Raw genomic sequence first — 17,898 nt, 5'->3', positions numbered from 1 at the left:
CACACACACATACTAGATATATATATATATATATATATATATATATATATATATATATATATATATATATATATATATATATCCTAATTGTGCATTGTTTGGTGAATGTATATCACAAAAAAAATTTACTCTCATTTTTCATAAGCAAATTAATGGAATTTTTATTTAAAAATTAAAATTTACATAATTCAGAATAGTGATATTGTAGCGACGAGGCGAGTCGTTACCTTTCATATATGATTGATTTCTTTTCTTCAAGTTGTCCTCAAGAAAATGTGAAGTGGTAAAAGGAATTACGCAAACCTATGAGCAAGCCTCCGGACAATCTCTGAATTTTAAAAAATCTAAGATTATGTTCAGTCGGAATGTAAGTCAACAACTGCGGTTGATGTGGTTAATGTCTGGGATGTTAAGGAGTACAATAGCTCTGCAAAGTACCTAGGCCTACTGATGTAAGCTCCATTAGAGCTTGTAGGCCTAGGATCTTCTTCATCAATGGATTCCTTTGCTTCTTGGAAGATAAATGGCAGCGGAATGGAGAAGGAAGAGAGAGAGGAGACGCCACTTCAAGGAGAAGATGAGTCTAGAAGAAGCTCACCACCATAGGAGGCCATGGATAAGAGCTTAGAGGAAGAAGGAGATGAATGAAGGGAGAGGGAGAGAAGAGCACGAAATTTTGTGCTCAAAAAGAGCTCTGAAATCTGAAGTTAATATTCAAATGATCAAAGTTGAAAAAAAATGCACACACATGACCTCTATTTATAGCCTAAGTGTCACACAAAATTGGAGGGAAATTCAAATTTCACTTGAATTTGAAATTGAATTTGTGGAGCCAAACTTTGGAGGCAAAATTTCACTAATTATGATTAGTGAATTTTAGTTATGGTTCAGCCCACTAATCCAAGATCAATTCCAAGATTCTCCACTAAGTGTGCTTAGGTGTCATGAGGCATGAAAAGCATGAAGGACATGCACAAAGTGTGACTATATGATGTGGCAATGGGGTGTAGTAAGCAAATGCTCACCTCCACCTCTAAAATTTAATTGGATTGGGCTTCTACCAATTCAATTAAATTTATTTCCAACCACACACATCAAATATCCACTTAGTGCATGTGAAATTACAAAAATACCCCTAATACAAAAGCTAGTCTAGGTGCCCAAAAATACAAGGGCTGAAAAATCCTATATTTCTAGGGTACCCTGCCTACAATATGGAGCCCTAAATACAAGGACCAAATATAATGACATCCTAGTCTAATATGTACAAAGATAATTGGACCCAACCTTGGCCCATGGGCTCAGAAATCTACCCTATGGTTCATGAGAACCCTAGGGCCTTCTTCAGCAGCTCTAGCCCAATCTTCTTGGAGTCTCTTGCTCATGGTTCTAGTGATTGGTCCCTTCCTAGGGAGGATTGCATCACCTACCCTCTGTTATCAGCAGAAGTCGTAAGGCATCCTTCAACTATATAAAGGACAGAGTGTGGAAGAGCCTAAATTCCTACAAAGGAAAGGCCTTATCTATGGCAGGGCATGAAGTTCTTATCAAATATGTGGCTACATCCATTCCCTCTTATTGTATGAGTACTTACTTGTTTCCTCACTCCCTCTGTGCTGAAATATAGAGTATAATTAACTCTTTTTGGTGGGAGTGCTGAAATATAGAGTATAATTGAGGGATCCGGTGATGGCTTGGGATAAGATGACCGTTTGTAAGAAGCTAGGAGGTACGAGCTTTAAAAGTATCTATGGTTTTAACTTAGCAGTGCTTGGAAAGTAAGGTTGGAATTTTTTTTTCCAACCTCGACACTTTGATCTCCAAGATATTTAAAGCTAAATATTATCCTAAAAGGGAGTTCATGGACGCTAAGATTGATCACAATCCGTCCTACAATTGACGAAGTATCTGTAGCTGAAAGGTTTTGCTTAGGGATGGCTATAGATGGAGAACAAGGAGTGATGCTAATATAATTGTTTGGTCCGACCCTTGGCTAAGGAAGGATGATCACTCTAGACTCATAACCCCTATGAATCTAGACCTGCCCCAACTATTGGTTCAAAGTCTATTGAGTCCCAATGAGAAGAAGTGGAATCTTGATGTTTTGTCTATTTTGTTTAATTATGATGATGTGCAAGCAATTCTTAGTACCCTATTGTTTAACTATGTCCAAGAGGATAACTATATCTGGAGCCCGGGAAGAATGGTGATTACAGTGTCAAGTCAGCTTATAGACTTCTTATGGAGAGCATTATTAACCAGGCTTACTTGTTCCTAGGAATTGGTCAAAGATGTGGAACTTGCAAGTCCCTCATCGTGTTAAAATGTTAATTTGCTTTGAGACTTGGAAGAGATTGTCTGCCTTTGAGATTGAAGTTGCGCTCCAAGGGTGTGGATTGCTTGGGAATTTGTGCCTTTTGTGACCAGGGATTAGAGAACAAATGTGATATCTTAATTTTCCTGTATAACATTTTTGTCTTGAATTTTTTTTCAATATTCCCCTGTGATGTTTTGTGATGCCACAAGACCCTTGCCCTCAAAATGGATATGCTGATATTGTTACAAAATTTTCCAATAAAAGATGCAGACAAATTAGAGATATGGATTGCAAAATAATTCTCAACCCAAAAATTTTATTTTTGATCCTGTCATTAGAAACTTAGAATCTATAAGTTATGCTTAAGTGCTAACATGACTGGTAAATTTTTAAGAAAACAATTTGTGAAGTTTTATAAATCATCAATGTTCATTTTCCATTTTAAATTATAGCTTTTGGTAGTTAAAAATCACCAAAATCAATTAAATCAAGAAAAAAAAAAACATAACTAGATCTAAAGCACCTTTAACAAAACTATTTACAAGCCTCCGTAACAGCACCCGAACCTAATAGCAACATCTAGCGTAAAAGCCATGATATAATGCTTAGAACCCCAATCTGCCTCAAAGACTAACAACCCCTTATACAGAATGTGTTCAATACTTCCTACAATTCCATATCCTATCAAACATCACACCAGAAAAAGACATGTGATTGAATAACATCATAATCAAACACACATTTGATCAAACACCTCCTCTGCACTCCTTATAGTCCTCTCAAACCTCTCCTCGATCAGGATTATTGTGAATAGAACATCAATAATGCAGATAGATCAATATATATGTAATGATCTTTATTGGATAAAGATTAATAGATCTTATTTATTAAATTGCACATAGAAATGATGTATACGTGGATGTCATCATTAAATTGACTCAATTGAGATTTTCTAATAGTTAAATTTACCATAAATGAGAAATTCTCAAATAGAGGTTTAATAGTTTTTTTGACCTGCGATTGTTATAGTAAGTAATAGATTATTTGTTATATTTTGATTCCGGACACCTAATGTTTTAGAGCACTTGTTGAATGGATATTTGATATGATTAATACATGTAGAATTAATGATTAATTAATAAGAAATCCATCAACTCTTGGTAATGAGTTTGAACTCTATGAACAAAATTATATCATGTTCAGGAAAACTAAATGAAATAAGAAATGAATTTTTTAAGTCATTATATGTTAACTATAAAAATAGTTTAACAGTAATTACCATACTCCTTATAGTCCTCTCAAACCTCTCCTCGATCAGGGTGCAAACTCACCTTCCTACAAACATCATTCAATAAAACGTTATAAGTAACAACAGTAGCCTCAATCCCTGGCTCAGAGAGATAAGTATTTGTTCTTTTTTATGGGAGAATGGGTGGTTCAGGGCCTCACGTTTCGGGAGATCTATTTCTTTTTTTTTTTTCTTGAATTAATTTGGACGGTTTTTAAACGGCTATAAAGTGCAATTTAATTTTTTATATAAAGAGTGATGATTTTTAACCACCAAAATTATATTTTAAAATTTTAAACTGATACGCCTTAACTTAATTTTTGTCAGACAAAACAGAATTTTTAATAAATTGAATATTCAATGCAAAAAAAAATATTAGGAGCTCAAAACAAAATTTATTATTTTATTAGGAACATAAAACATATTTTAACCTTTTTTTAATATCATAAGACTTTTTTATAAATTATAAAAAATCTTAATTAAATATTGTTGGATTTTATTATTATCTTTAAAAAATCTTAATAATCCTACTTAAATATCATAAGACTTATTTATTATTTATATTATTTTTTTTATTCGTAAGAATTGAACACGATATCAATATTAAGAGGCTTACAACACTCACCCACCCTTACTTAACAATGAGTTAGATTCCTGGATAAACTTAAGAAAAATACCACACTACTTTTTTATTAAAAAATCTTTTAAAATTGTATGAAATCTTATTCAAATTAATCTACAGATAAAAGAATTAATCTAATAATTAAAAAAAATGTTTTGTTTTGATTGTGATAAAAGGATGGTTCGTTTCTTAATGGTGTCAGGTGAAACCAAAAAATTGCACGAATCAATGTGATTAATGAAATATAATAGAGAAATTTTAAATTTAGAGTAAATTACATTACTCATTTCTAAGATTTTGTGGAATTATATATGCACAACTATTTTTATAGGAGTGCTAGGGTACTATATATAATACAGGGCCGTGTATAATGGTAGGCAAATTAGGTATTAGTCTAAGGCTCAAAAAACAAAATTTAGGTCCCTAAAATTTTTTTATTACTAACTATTAACAAATTTTAACTGATCAAAATAAAATAATTTAGAATCTCTCTCTTCTCTAAAAATTAGTCAATCAATATCATCATTTTAAAAATTAACCAATATCACAATTAATGTCATTTAAAGTATTTTATTTATCCCAAAAAAGTAAATCCCTATTAATTTTCCTTTAATCATCTCAATTCCCTAACTAACGTATCTCACTCTCAAGACTCCATTCTTCACGGTTTTTCATCTCCTCATCTTTTGTTCATAAAAAAAAAATCTATTCTTCTTCTTCCCTTGAATGAAACCTATTGTCTATTGATCAAACTTTGTCTCCGCGGCTCAACCTCTCTGGATTTGACATCGTATGGATTCTGAATGCCTATAAATCGCATACATCCCGGCGTCCCGCGTACGGAGCCTTTCATCTCCATCCTAATGGATTGGTGGAAGGATTCATTTCACGGGCATGACTCTGGGTATGCAGCAATAGTATAATACAACACGTATCACATAGCACCCTTGCGCCTGACACAACATCTAAACAACAAAATCTCTATCTATTTCCAATTCTAGGTTCTATCGTTCTGTTCATCGATCATCATTTTCTATATTTATTTTAGAGTTTAGTTTATTTATATTTCTTTAATATTTAGTTAATTTTTTATTTTGATTATTTACAAAAGAAAATGTCAAATAGAAAGTATGAATCTAGTTATGAAAAATTGAAGAAAAAACGAAAAGTTGAAAAGCTAATTGAATCTCAACGTGGTGTCATGTTTTTAGCAACTCATGAACTTGAAGATTTTGAATTTTTATTAGGAATGAATATTTGGTATGATATTTTGTTTACTGTCAATTCTATTAGCAAGATTCTACAATCGAAAGATATGCATATAGATGATGTTATAGATCATTTAAAAGGTTTTATCACTTATTTAAAAAACATTATAGGTAAAACGGGATTGCATTGACTTTAGAATCCACATAAAAAATGGCTATCGAAATGAATATAGAGCCAAAATTTTGTGAAAAACGTAAAATTCAAAGAAAACCTCATTTTGATGAAAATATTAGTAATGAGATCACATATTCATCTGAAGAATCTTTTCCTATTGAGTATTTTTTATACATATTAGATCAATCAATTAATTCTATTGAGACATGATTTGAACAATTTTTATAATATGAGACTATTTTTCTTTTTTTATTTGATTCCAAAAAAAATTAAAGCTTTAGATGAGGATCAATTGAAAAAATAGTATTAATCTTGAAAATTTTTTAAGGTTTAATGAATACTCTGATATTGATGGTCTTGATTTATTTTCAAAATTGAAAGTACTAAGAGAAGTGTTAAGAGAAGAAATTAGCACACCAATAGAACTATTGAGTTATATTAAAACTTTATATTCTTTTCCAAATGTTTACATTGCATATAAAATTTTATTGACAATCTTTGTAACAGTTGCTACTGCTGAAAGAAGTTTTGAAAAAAAGTTGTTCAAAACATACACAGAATAAAGATGATCTATTTTGCATCTAAATTATATTTAAATAAACGGCATATTAAATGTGTACATGTTAATTGAAGCATTCAAATAATTGGTGTTACGAGAGAATGAGAAGAGAAGTGATAACTGGTAACTTCAACGTGGAGCCTAAGAATGTATTTATAGCACGCCAAAGACAACACATTTGTGATAAAATCAAAACAACTATCTTATCTTTTAAGTCCTTTTAAATTATTGTTTCTTGTTATTTTCTATTGCTAACCATTTAGCAATGTGAAATTATAAATAATAATTGATCAAGTCCAACTTGTATGTAGCAGCTTTTCAAACCAAATTCCAAGCATGAAATCCTCCGATTTGTTTCTTTTCTTTCACCAAATATTTATATTTTCAGTGCTAGAAAAAAATATAATAATATTCCACTTAGGAAATTAATTAATCATTTGATCATATTAAATTCTCTAATTTAATTGATATCTAATATTAAAATAATTTCTTTACTCGTTTGTGTGTGACCCTGTAGGTTCAATACTAAACCGATAATATATTAATCAAATTAATATATTAATCAAGACAAACATCTAGCAACACTCCTTAATATCCGGATAACATGAAGTAGTGTTTTACTTTCAAGAACCATTAGAATAATAGTATAATAATTTATTCCATCTTTGCATTTCTAAGTTAACTCTAGAGTATGGTATTACTGTTAAACTATTTTTATAGTTAACATATAATGACTTAAAAAATTCATTTCTTATTTCATTTAGTTTTCCTGAACATGATATAATTTTGTTCATAGAGTTCAAACTCATTACCAAGAGTTGATGGATTTCTTATTGATTAATCATTAATTCTACATGTATTAATCATATCAAATATCCATTCAACAAGTGCTCTAAAACATTAGGTGTCCGGAATCAAAATATAACAAATAATCTATTACTTACTATGACAATCGCAGGTCAAAAAAACTATTAAACCTCTATTTGAGAATTTCTCATTTATGGTAAATTTAACTATTAGAAAATCTCAATTGAGTCAATTTAATGATGACATCCACGTATACATCATTTCTATGTGCAATTTAATAAATAAGATCTATTAATCTTTATCCAATAAAGATCATTACATATATATTGATCTATCTGCATTATTGATGTTCTATTCACAATAATCCTGCAGTCAAGAACAATTTAAATTAAAATTATAAAGGACTTATTTTTCATTATCATAATTTCTATCATGATAACAAGTATTTGATTTTAATCAAGGACTTGTCAAATTAATAATTTAATAATACAATAAATATGATAATAAAATAAAGAATAATTCTTTACTAAAATTGATAACACGATGGATTGAATCTTGAGTATACATATTTATCCCCAAAAGTTAATATAGTGTAATGTTTTTAAACATTGAGGAAGTATTAATGTAACATATAAGGGGTGTTAGTGTGATATACAGCTTCAAATATAAAAGAGTCAGTGTAGGAATAGAAAAAGAGACTAAGATCATATGTAATTTGAAGAAACTTAAGAGATGTAAGTCTAATTTGCTATCAATTTATAATAGACACTCCAGATCACACTTTCATGGAACGAAGTGCATGTGTTTATGAGAAATGGTTGCGTGAAGGTAAGAAACTGTTAATCATCTTCAAAGTGATGAGTTAGGCAAAGAAGAGAAGATAAAGAAATACAATAAAATAAAATAAAAATGTGTAGTTTTATATGCTGTTGTGAATAGGAAAAGGACCTTGTGAGACACACATTGGACATTTGAAAAGGCCTAAGTATGTTCCTTCAATCTTAATATTTTCCGCACCTAAATTTCGATCCTACCAACCGTTTGTTGTAGAAAGTGTTGTTTTATAAATTGCTTTAAACCCAAGCAAACTACGAAATCAATAATCACTAGTAGTGAGAAAATGTTAGCAACAAAAGTTAAAACACTAGCAATTTTCAGTTCCTTCAACCACCCCATGTCAATCCAATCTTTGATTGATCATCGCCGGATCCAATCCCTCTTCCCAATTGTGTTGTACTCAATTCTAGTCTTGGGAGCTGCAAGGTTAGTCCTAGATAGTTTGAAGATAAGCCATAATAATAGCTATGTTTTCAGGCTCTATGGCATGCCAAATGGTGGAAGAAACAGTAGATTATTACCTGTTGTGGTTTTGCCAGAGGACCGCATTGAGGAAGATTGCAATGTGTTTGAAGGGACATGGATGTGGGACAATGTGTCCTATCCTCTTTATGAAGAGGAGAGTTGCCCTTATTTGGTTAAGCAAACCACTTGCCACAAGAATGGGAGACCTGATTCTTTCTACAAGAATTGGAGATGGCAGCCTAGCGGATGCAACCTCCCAAGGTTACCAATTACCAACCCTTCTACACATTCTATCTTTAGGCTTTGTTTCCTATTTATAATCTATTATAAAAGAATTTAATCATTATGTATAGATAATATAAAACAGTTTTATATTATATTTAATCACAAATTATCATTTGAATTATTTTAAGATTATTATTATTTTATAAAAAAGATTATATAATATAAAATTTTATATAGTCATCCAATCATAATCCATCATGTATGATAAGATTTACTTTTAAAATAATTATATTAAAATAATTCAAACGATGATTTATAATTGGATGACGATATAAAATTGTTTTACATTATTAGTATATAGACATTAAACTCTTTATTTTAAACATTAACATAGTTATCATATGTAACTGAATGTGATTTGATGACGGTGTAAAATTTTACACTATTAATATATACTTTTTTTCTCATTCTAAAAATCAAAATTTATTTTTATTTTGTATCAATACATAGCATAAAAAAATTTATATTATTATTCAATCATAAATCTTATATCTTATGTACATTAAATTTGTTAATTTTTATTATAATTATTTAAAAAATTTATATTAACCGTGATTTCAAATGGTTCGATAGTGTATTTTTTTATACTAATAGTGCATAAAAATTAAAATCTTAAATAAAGAAAACAAAGTATATATATATATATATATATATATATATATATATATATATATATATATATATATATATATATATTATTTTTAATTAATATATGAAAATAAAACATATTTTACTAACAATCAAGTTTTATTTAGCAAAAAAAATTATTTTATTCAATGTTAGATAGTTTTATTTTATTTTTCTTCTCCCTCCTAGCTGTTCAAAAGCATGAAGATAAGACTATTGCATGTTTCTCGAGTAATCGAATAAACAGTGCTTTATTGGTAAAATCTTTTCATTCACTTAGATAGGTTCTCATAAGCCTGAAATATTTCCTAGATTAGTGACATGGAATAGTGAGCTTTACTAGATTGTTCTGTGTTTCTTGACTTCAGATTTGACGCTTTGAAGTTGTTGCACATGTTGAGGGACAAGAGAATGATGTTTATCGGAGACTCATTACAAAGAGGCCAATTTGAGTCTATGATCTGTTTGATACAATCTGTAATTCCTGAAGGAAAGAAATCCCTCGAGAGAATTCCACCTATGAAGATCTTCAAAATTGAGGTATATCAATGCATGCCTCTCATCTACTTAAGCACCAATCTTATAAATACTACTTTTATTGATTATTAAATCTTACATAGCTTTTTAAAATTTACCTAATGATGAAATCGGAGCAAATTCCAAAATTTGTTCCTAAATAATTTAGTAGGACACATCAATTCTTAAAAGTGTAGAAAATCTTATCCTAATTCCTATAAATGACAAATGTGGACTATGTTGGTTGCTTTTAGATGTTAATCAATATGTGCAAATAAATGAGAATTAAGGTTCATAGTAATATTTGCGGTACTCTTCCTCAAAAACTTTTTAGTTTATCATCAATTTAATCTTAAATATGTTTTTACTTTTTAGTTTATCAAATTTGGAGGTATGTTCTTTTTAGCCCCTAAATTGAAACTTGTAGTTTTTTTAATTCTCAAATATGTGGGAAAAAAATTTAGTCTTTCCTATAGTAAAATATCCATCACAAATTTTACATCGAAACCACCAAAAATCAACCAACAATGATTAAAAAATTATTTTACAAATTTGAAGGATTAAAAAAGACACTGCAAATTTGAGAGACAAAATTAATTTAAAATTTTCTTCCATTCCAAAGACATAACTTGTATCTAGGCATTTCGTATTTGATTGGAATTAACTCCCAAAAATACACCCCCCACCCCTTGTGTAATCCAACAAATCTCTTATTCATTCTTAATTATTATTCGAACACGACATACAAATAAAAAAAAAAAAAAAAGTTACATGATGGTCTACATTTATAAATTTCAAGGACCAGTGTGGGATTTTTATATTATTTAGAACTAATATGTCGAATCCTTAATTTTTCAAAAAATGAATTTGGGGTTTCACTCTCATCAAACCCAATTTTCTAATACATTCTGTACCTTTTTTTTTTCTAGGAGTTCAATGTATCGATTGAGTACTATTGGGCTCCATTCATTGTGGAATCCATTTCAGATCATGCAACAAACCATACGGTACATAAACGAATGGTGAGGCTTGACTCCATAGCTAACCATGGCAAACATTGGAAAGGAGTGGACATTTTGGTGTTCGAGAGTTATGTTTGGTGGATGCACAAACCTTTGATCAATGCTACGTGAGTATCCAAATGCTAAATGTAATTGAATGTTCATGGCACTAGTTGCATTTTATTGAGTTGGTTTAAAACATTGATTTTGTTTGTTTCAGATATGAATCGCCACACCATGTCAAAGAATATAATGTCACCACAGCATATAAGTTGGCTTTGGAAACATGGGCAAATTGGTTAGAATCAAACATCAAACCGCTAACTCAAAAGGTCTTTTTCATGAGTATGTCTCCAACACATCTGTGGTGAGTTCTCAATCTTTTATCTCTGCAAAGATTGTGCAGTTTAGATTATCGTCTTTTGGTTGAGTTTGATACTTGAATTAAAATCTCATGATTGATATATAAAAGTTAAAAAACTTAGAGAAAAAAAAAAAGATAAATTTGTTGACCTTTAAAATAATTTAAATATAAATTTATGATTAGATCAGAGTAAAACTATTTTACCTAATAGGACATAAGCATTAAACTCAAAGACTTATCATAGATCACAATGTGATTAAGTAATAATAACCCTTATCCGTACATGTATTATTTATTGTTTGATTTTTCCACGATATATGGCTTTGTTCTTGAGTGCTTCAAACTTAAAAAAAAAAAGTTGCAATTTTTACTTGCCTGTTTGGTTTAAGAAAATGTATTGTTTTCAATAAATGATTACAAAAATATACATTATTTTGTTTCTTTTTAGATTTGCATAATAGTGTAAATCGAAAAAAAAAAAAAAAACACCGTTTTCTATAATAATAACCCTTATCCGTACATGTATTGTTTATTGTTTGATTTTTCCACGATATATGGCTTTGTTCTTGAGTGCTTCAAACTTTAAAAAAAAAAAAGTTACAAAAATGACAACTGATTTTCATTATTCAGGAGCTGGGAATGGAAACCTGGAAGTAATGAAAACTGCTTCAATGAGTCATACCCAATCCAAGGTCCATACTGGGGCACTGGCTCAAATCTTGAGATTATGCAGATAATACATGATGCACTACGTTTACTGAAAATAGATGTCACCCTTTTGAACATCACCCAATTATCAGAATACAGAAAAGATGCTCACACATCAGTTTACGGGGAGAGAAAGGGAAAGCTCTTGACAAAAAAACAGAGAGCCAACCCAAAAGATTTTGCAGATTGTATTCACTGGTGCCTACCTGGAGTCCCTGATGCATGGAATGAAATCCTATATGCATATCTGTTAAAGGGTTATCAAAACTTCTCTTGAAATGGGCAAAAAACCATGACATGGCACAAGCTCATAGTTTTTCATCAGTTGATCATTGTAGGTTTAATTGCAAATTTTATCGCTCAATTTTCATTATTTTATAAATTTTACCACCCAAATTTTATTGTCGCAAATTTTACCACTCTAAATTTTCAATTTTTGTACATTTTACTACTAATGAAAGATGGATGATTGACTTTTTACATTGGTTTTAACCGGAATCAATGTAGAAAGTCAATTTTTTATATTGATTACCTACAATCAATGTACAAAAACTTAGAAAAGTGACTTTTTATATCATTTTGTCACCAATGTGAAGGTATATACAGAAATCGAAAATGTAGATGGTAAAATTTGCAAAATGTTAAAAGTTGGATGGTAAAATTCATGAAAAAAAATAAAATCCACAAAAATATGAAAGTTGGATGGTAAAATTTATAAAAATAAAACTTGAGTGGCAAAGTTGGCAAACTTAAACCATCATTGTAGTCCAAAACTTTTTGTAACTCAAAACAGAAGTAGATTAACTAAATATTAATATGAAGTAGAAACCATTTATATGCCAAGGAAAACATTTTTCAGGTATGCAGCTTGAGAAAGGAAAGGAAGAAAAGAAAAGGAACTTTTCAAAGAACCAATGCCTCATTGACAATTATGATCATAAATCATTTATTATTAGCATTTCTTCATGGAAACCTAAACAACGTAATTTTCAGTCTGCCAGTCTGCCACCTTCAACGAGTATAATGTAAAATAAAAGAGCCAACACAATCGGTCCATCGTTCTTTACATGCAGCCTAATTGTACTTACAGCAGCTCCCACTCAGTTTCAGAAGCACGCTGAACTTGCACATTCTTCGAGTCCATGTACGTTCTGGAGATAAATGGCAATGAAGTTTGTGAAAATCCTTGTTTTGGCTCAATATCGGTGTCTCCATACCATATTGCTAGCTGTTCATACTCCTTTGATAACCTCTTCTTTGAAGAAAATGCATCCAGAATTCTTTTCTGTTGCAAGAAAGAAGCTAATAATGGTAAATGCAATATTTCTTAATTTTCCTAAAAGCATAACTTATTTTATATAAAACACAACGAATCAATGGATTTATATCAAGGCAACAACATTTTCTTCTATAACAAAAAATAACTAGCTTCTATAGAGTAGCAGCATTGTTAGTTGATAAGTTTCAAATTGTTCTAACTTCTAAGTTCTAACCATAAAACACATAAAAATAGAATATCTACTTGTGTAATTACTTTATTCATTGAAATACATTTAGAGAGGACAAGTAGAGAACCTTATATGATCTAAGCTTTTGGGCTCTACAAGAGACTGCATAGAGTTCACTATCGTCCACAAATACACAGTTTTCCTCAAGCTTTGGATCATCATTCAAATCAATGTCTTCCAAACTGGATTCAACAGAGCTGAACAGTGATTTATCTGAACAAGCGAAAGACACATTAAAGAGATGATGATAATACACTTAAATAAATCATGAAAGCATCATTAATTGTAAGCTTCATAAGTAAAATTCTCTGTTCCTATTAGATATTTTTCTCTCCTCTTGTACAGGACCAATTTCTTATTTTACCTCATTTTATTTGAATTTTACCCATAAAATAAAATAGACAGGTATGCATGTGGATAAACACGATGTACATGGGCGTGATTAAGATAGACATGACCGCCAACAATAAACAAAAACACGAAAGAAGTTGAAAGAACATCACGGAAAAAACAAATTTTAAGTAAACACACTCTTGAAAACATTTCACTTATCAAAAACTAAAGGCTTCCAATTTCCTAAAGTGCTTTTGTGTTTGGGATTGCAAAATTACCTTATCTAATAATGCAATGTTGCTAACAATCCAATCTTTAAACATGAAAACTGTAGGCAATTGACAAGCCTTTGAACCTAAGACCTAAGTTCCTAACGAACATTACCAATGAGAATCCGAAAGAGAGAATACAAACTCGAACAAAATATTGGTAACTGGCCATTAATAAAACCTAACTGCTTTCTCCAGTATTCAACATCAGACTAGCAAAAGCAGCAAATTTCACACAGTTAATACAGCACAGATAGCTATGACTGTGCATAAGCATAACACAAAGCCAACAGCTCACATAGTGAAGCAAGACATTGAGATGAGTTTTTCTTTAAATACTTTATCAGGAGTTAAAAATGTTTTAGTCAATATAATATTTTATACAATCATTTAGTCAATTTAACTTTTTAGTGTAGGAACACATCTGCCATGTCTGATTCTTGATGAATTATAAGAAGTCATTATTGCATTTATCAAGGAATATACAACAAACGAAACAAAAAGTTGTCATGAATGGAAATTTGAAAATACCAACCATTTGATTCCAGAGATTGGCAGTAGCCAGAGAAAGCAAGTCCATCCTGGGATTCCATGATTTGACGAGCTACATGGGGGGATGATTCACAACATATATGCATCATGGAACTATCTGAAATACACAGAGTAGCATCACCTGAATTGTTTTTGCAAGATTCAATTTCCAAGGGGTAGCTTCCGAGTGACTTTGAATATAGACTGTCAGAAGTTATGAAGTTTCTGGAGCATAAAGGTTCTGTCATTGTGATAATAGGTCTTTCGCTTGACACAGAAGCATCAGGTGAAACTTCAGCTAGTATGTCATGGGTATCCTCATCAACAGCATCAGATGATTCACTGAACAAGGAAACTTTAATTGATTCTTCCCCGTCAAGAGACTGGGAACTCAACACTTCTGAGGTGGATGAATTCATAGCATTTTTTTCAACAACCAAACATGAGTTTTGTTCCACAGTCACATCTATGTTATCCTTTTTTGCGATTGAATCTTCACACCCGCTGTCAGAAGAATCAGAATAAGATTCACTGTGTATAGGGAATTCAAGGGATTCTTTCTCTCTAAGAGACATCAAGTTCATCGATTTAGGCACAGACTCAACAGAAACCTCTTCAATGCTTGTATTCAACTTTTCTTTCTTAGCCCCGGAAGTTTCTCTTGAATCATCACCGACCTCTTCCTGAGTTATGTAAGAATCTTCCACCTCCAGGGAATCTGAACAAGTTTCATCAATAAGTTTGTGCTTGATAGGAACACCAACTTGCTGATTGTTAGCAATATCAATGGCACTAGATTCCTGTAATGACTTGATAACATTATTGGTGGGATTTTCCTCATCCCTTTTTTTATTATTATCTTTATGACCAACAACTGACTCAACTGGAAAGCCAATATTATTTGTCAAAGCCACTGAATGAGATTCATATTTTGAATCAGCCGAGGTAGGAAAAGGAAGTAGCTCATGTACAACTCCAGAATAGAACTTTTTCACACTGTCTCCAACATTTTGGACCTGATTCTCAAGATATTTAACTGCATCCTGAATACAACCAATAAAGAGAAAATAACAACAGCACTTAAAGATTGTAATGTAATCAACCTCAAACATGCAATATACCAGTAAAAGAAACTGAGAAAAAATCAAAGCAACAATTGGAATACTGTAATCTGTAAAGAAAAGTTCAATTCAAGCAAAAGGAAATTCTTTAAAACACCCCCTGGTTCAGAATGCTTTAACTAAAGAATAATTGAAAAGCAATCATTTCAAAATCCTATAAGAATTGATAGATTGATTACACTTTTACAAATCCTCAAATATAACCACAATATTTGCAAAGAATTGAATTCTTAATAATATTGTTACCATTTCCAAAAAAGGTTCATACAAGAATTATGTAAATGAAAAGTAAGACAAAGGAAAGGAGGGAAGCAAGAAAAAAAAAAGGAAAAGAAAAGAAAAATAGCAAAGCAAAAATGAAATAGTACCTGGCCTACAATATCATCCACCTCCTGACACACTGCTTCAAACTTCTGGTAAATATTCCCCACCCATTTAATATGTTGAATCTTCAAATCCATTATGAACTTGTAACACTGTGCCAAGACTAGAGCTTTGAATCCTCAGGTTCTTGAAAATGGCATTTCAGTTCTAGATAAAGCTGCAACAACAGCAGAAGAAGGAACTCACACTTAATAAAAAAAAACACTCAAAAAATTAGGTATAAGACAAACAAAACTATCTTTCACAATATATACACATATTAAATGGTGCACCTTAAGCTTTAGTACTACTATCATAAGAAAATGGAATCAATCCCACACATCCAAAATTCAATTCAATGATATTAAGTACATAACTAGCACTACAAGTTTACCCTAAAAAGTCAATTCCCTCAATCGTTTCACTTAGCAATCAAAAAAATCCCAAGGCTTACATCATATCTTTTATAAAAGCCAATTAAGCAAGTACAAACACAATTCCTCCTAACTTCAAGTTTGCATGAAAACTTTTATGGCTTTTTCTACCATATAAACATAAACTTCTCGAATCAAGCTTAATTTAATTTTGAAGTCACTAATAAAATCCTACCCTCAACACTCCTATCCATAAAGTTGATGACTAATCTCTGACGGAAAGCTGGAAAATCTTGCCTGACTACCTTGATCTTTAGTAGTCTCTCCTCTCAATAACGCTTTCTCATCTACAAAGCTCCAACCCAAAAAGTACTTTCCTTCTTGATGTAATAATAATAATAATAATAATAATAATAATAATAATAACAACAACAACAACAAAATAATAATAATACTTCAGAACATGCCAAACTCCCTCTATCTTTACATTATGGTGATGGAGGCATCAGAACCAATATAGTAATAATAAACAAGTTCAAAAATGTTCAAAAAATGTTCAGTACATGCATATATTCTCACTATGCAGCACAAGGATGATCAAAATATGCAGAGGTGAGTGCAGAACACTCATTGACAAGAAAGACAAAAAATGATAAGTGAAAGATGAAAACTTTAACCCACCCAGAAAAGCCGTGATCAGTTTTCAATGGAAACCGGTATATGGGTCGTGATCAAAGAAGAATATATATGGCCACAACCGAATTGAGGTGAATTATGGGATACGAAGCAAACAGAGAAACGGTGATCATCGACCGGCAACGTGGATAGCCAGTTAAAGGCCAAGCACAATTGAGAGAAGCAGGGAAAGGTGAAACTGTAAAAGGGTTATGAATTTGAGGATGAAGAGGAGTAGAATCAAGAGGGTTTTGAGAAACAAAGAAACCTTCAATCTAATGAATTTTTTATTGTTATTATTATAACCAACGGAGGACGTTCTTTTCAAGATAGAATGCTATATTTTTGGAAATATTCTGTTTAGTATTATCATAACTTCATGAGTATACTTAGTTAATATTTAGTAATTTTAGAAAATATTTAATTTGAAATGTGAAAAAATAAAAGGGGAAATATATAGAAAAATAATTTGAAAATCCTCTGTACCTATAGATTTTTTTAGACAGCTCTGTATAGATTAGTGACTTTTTTACGAAAATATACTAAAAACCAAAAAAAAAACAACTACACAATTAAACCATGTTCCAAATTATTTAACTGAATGACCCAAATTACTGTTTGCTCTGTGAAATCTGTTGCCACAAACCGATTACATACTTGTAAATATTTTTTTGTTTTTAACATTTGCCTATGAGAATCGGTTGGCCCAGACGGATTTCTCAACAAGTTTGTTTTTAAATTTCTGTTTTCTGTTTTTTTCTTTATTTTTAAAATAGTTTCATTATTTAATTTAAATTTAAGTCTTAAAATGTTAAAAATATTTTTGGAAATGGTAGTTAATTTGTTTTAAAATATTTAAATTTAAGTCTTAAAATGTTAACAATATTAATACAAAGAATTGAATTCTTAATAATATTTTTGTTTTAAATATTTTTGTTAACACCG

General features: G+C 30.7%; 2 protein-coding genes across 2 annotated transcripts; one reads left to right on the top strand and one right to left on the bottom strand.

Annotated features, from left to right (window-relative positions):
* The first annotated feature begins 7,995 nt into the window (after window positions 1–7,995).
* LOC100804200 (protein trichome birefringence-like 31) lies at window positions 7,996–12,627 on the top strand. The gene is made up of 5 exons (XM_003525944.4): window positions 7,996–8,539; window positions 9,559–9,730; window positions 10,636–10,835; window positions 10,928–11,074; window positions 11,702–12,627. Exons 1-5 carry the CDS (start codon window positions 8,097–8,099, stop codon window positions 12,054–12,056), a joined length of 1,317 nt encoding a protein of 438 aa, XP_003525992.2. The 5' UTR covers window positions 7,996–8,096; the 3' UTR covers window positions 12,057–12,627.
* Window positions 12,628–12,711: 84 nt separating this feature from the next.
* Window positions 12,712–17,256, bottom strand: LOC100803672 (uncharacterized). The gene is made up of 5 exons (XM_006582072.4): window positions 16,960–17,256; window positions 15,910–16,082; window positions 14,425–15,463; window positions 13,355–13,500; window positions 12,712–13,064 (listed from the first exon to the last, which is right to left on the bottom strand). The coding sequence occupies exons 2-5, from the start codon at window positions 16,000–16,002 to the stop codon at window positions 12,864–12,866; spliced, it is 1,479 nt and encodes a 492-aa protein (XP_006582135.1). The 5' UTR covers window positions 16,003–16,082; window positions 16,960–17,256; the 3' UTR covers window positions 12,712–12,863.
* Between the last annotated feature and the right edge of the window lie 642 nt (window positions 17,257–17,898).

The sequence above is a fragment of the Glycine max genome, chromosome 6 (genome assembly GCF_000004515.6).
Source record: "Glycine max cultivar Williams 82 chromosome 6, Glycine_max_v4.0, whole genome shotgun sequence".
Classification (NCBI taxonomy): Eukaryota; Viridiplantae; Streptophyta; class Magnoliopsida; order Fabales; family Fabaceae; genus Glycine; species Glycine max.
The sequence above is the reverse complement of the archived record's forward strand: the minus strand, read 5'-3'. Positions and strand labels throughout refer to the sequence as shown.

What these genes read in the sequence shown, in the direction of transcription:
- LOC100804200 (XM_003525944.4), top strand. Translation starts at nt 8,097, where the DNA reads ATGTTAGCAACAAAAGTTAAAACACTAGCAATTTTCAGTTCCTTCAAC. An exon ending in AGCGGATGCAACCTCCCAAG is followed by an intron (nt 8,540 to 9,558) that starts GTTACCAATTAC and finishes TCTTGACTTCAG; the next exon opens with ATTTGACGCTTTGAAGTTGT. An exon ending in AAACCTTTGATCAATGCTAC is followed by an intron (nt 10,836 to 10,927) that starts GTGAGTATCCAA and finishes TGTTTGTTTCAG; the next exon opens with ATATGAATCGCCACACCATG.
- LOC100803672 (XM_006582072.4), bottom strand. Translation starts at nt 16,002, where the DNA reads ATGGATTTGAAGATTCAACATATTAAATGGGTGGGGAATATTTACCAG. An exon ending in TGGATGATATTGTAGGCCAG is followed by an intron (nt 15,464 to 15,909) that starts GTACTATTTCAT and finishes GGTTGTATTCAG; the next exon opens with GATGCAGTTAAATATCTTGA. An exon ending in CCAATCTCTGGAATCAAATG is followed by an intron (nt 13,501 to 14,424) that starts GTTGGTATTTTC and finishes TCGCTTGTTCAG; the next exon opens with ATAAATCACTGTTCAGCTCT.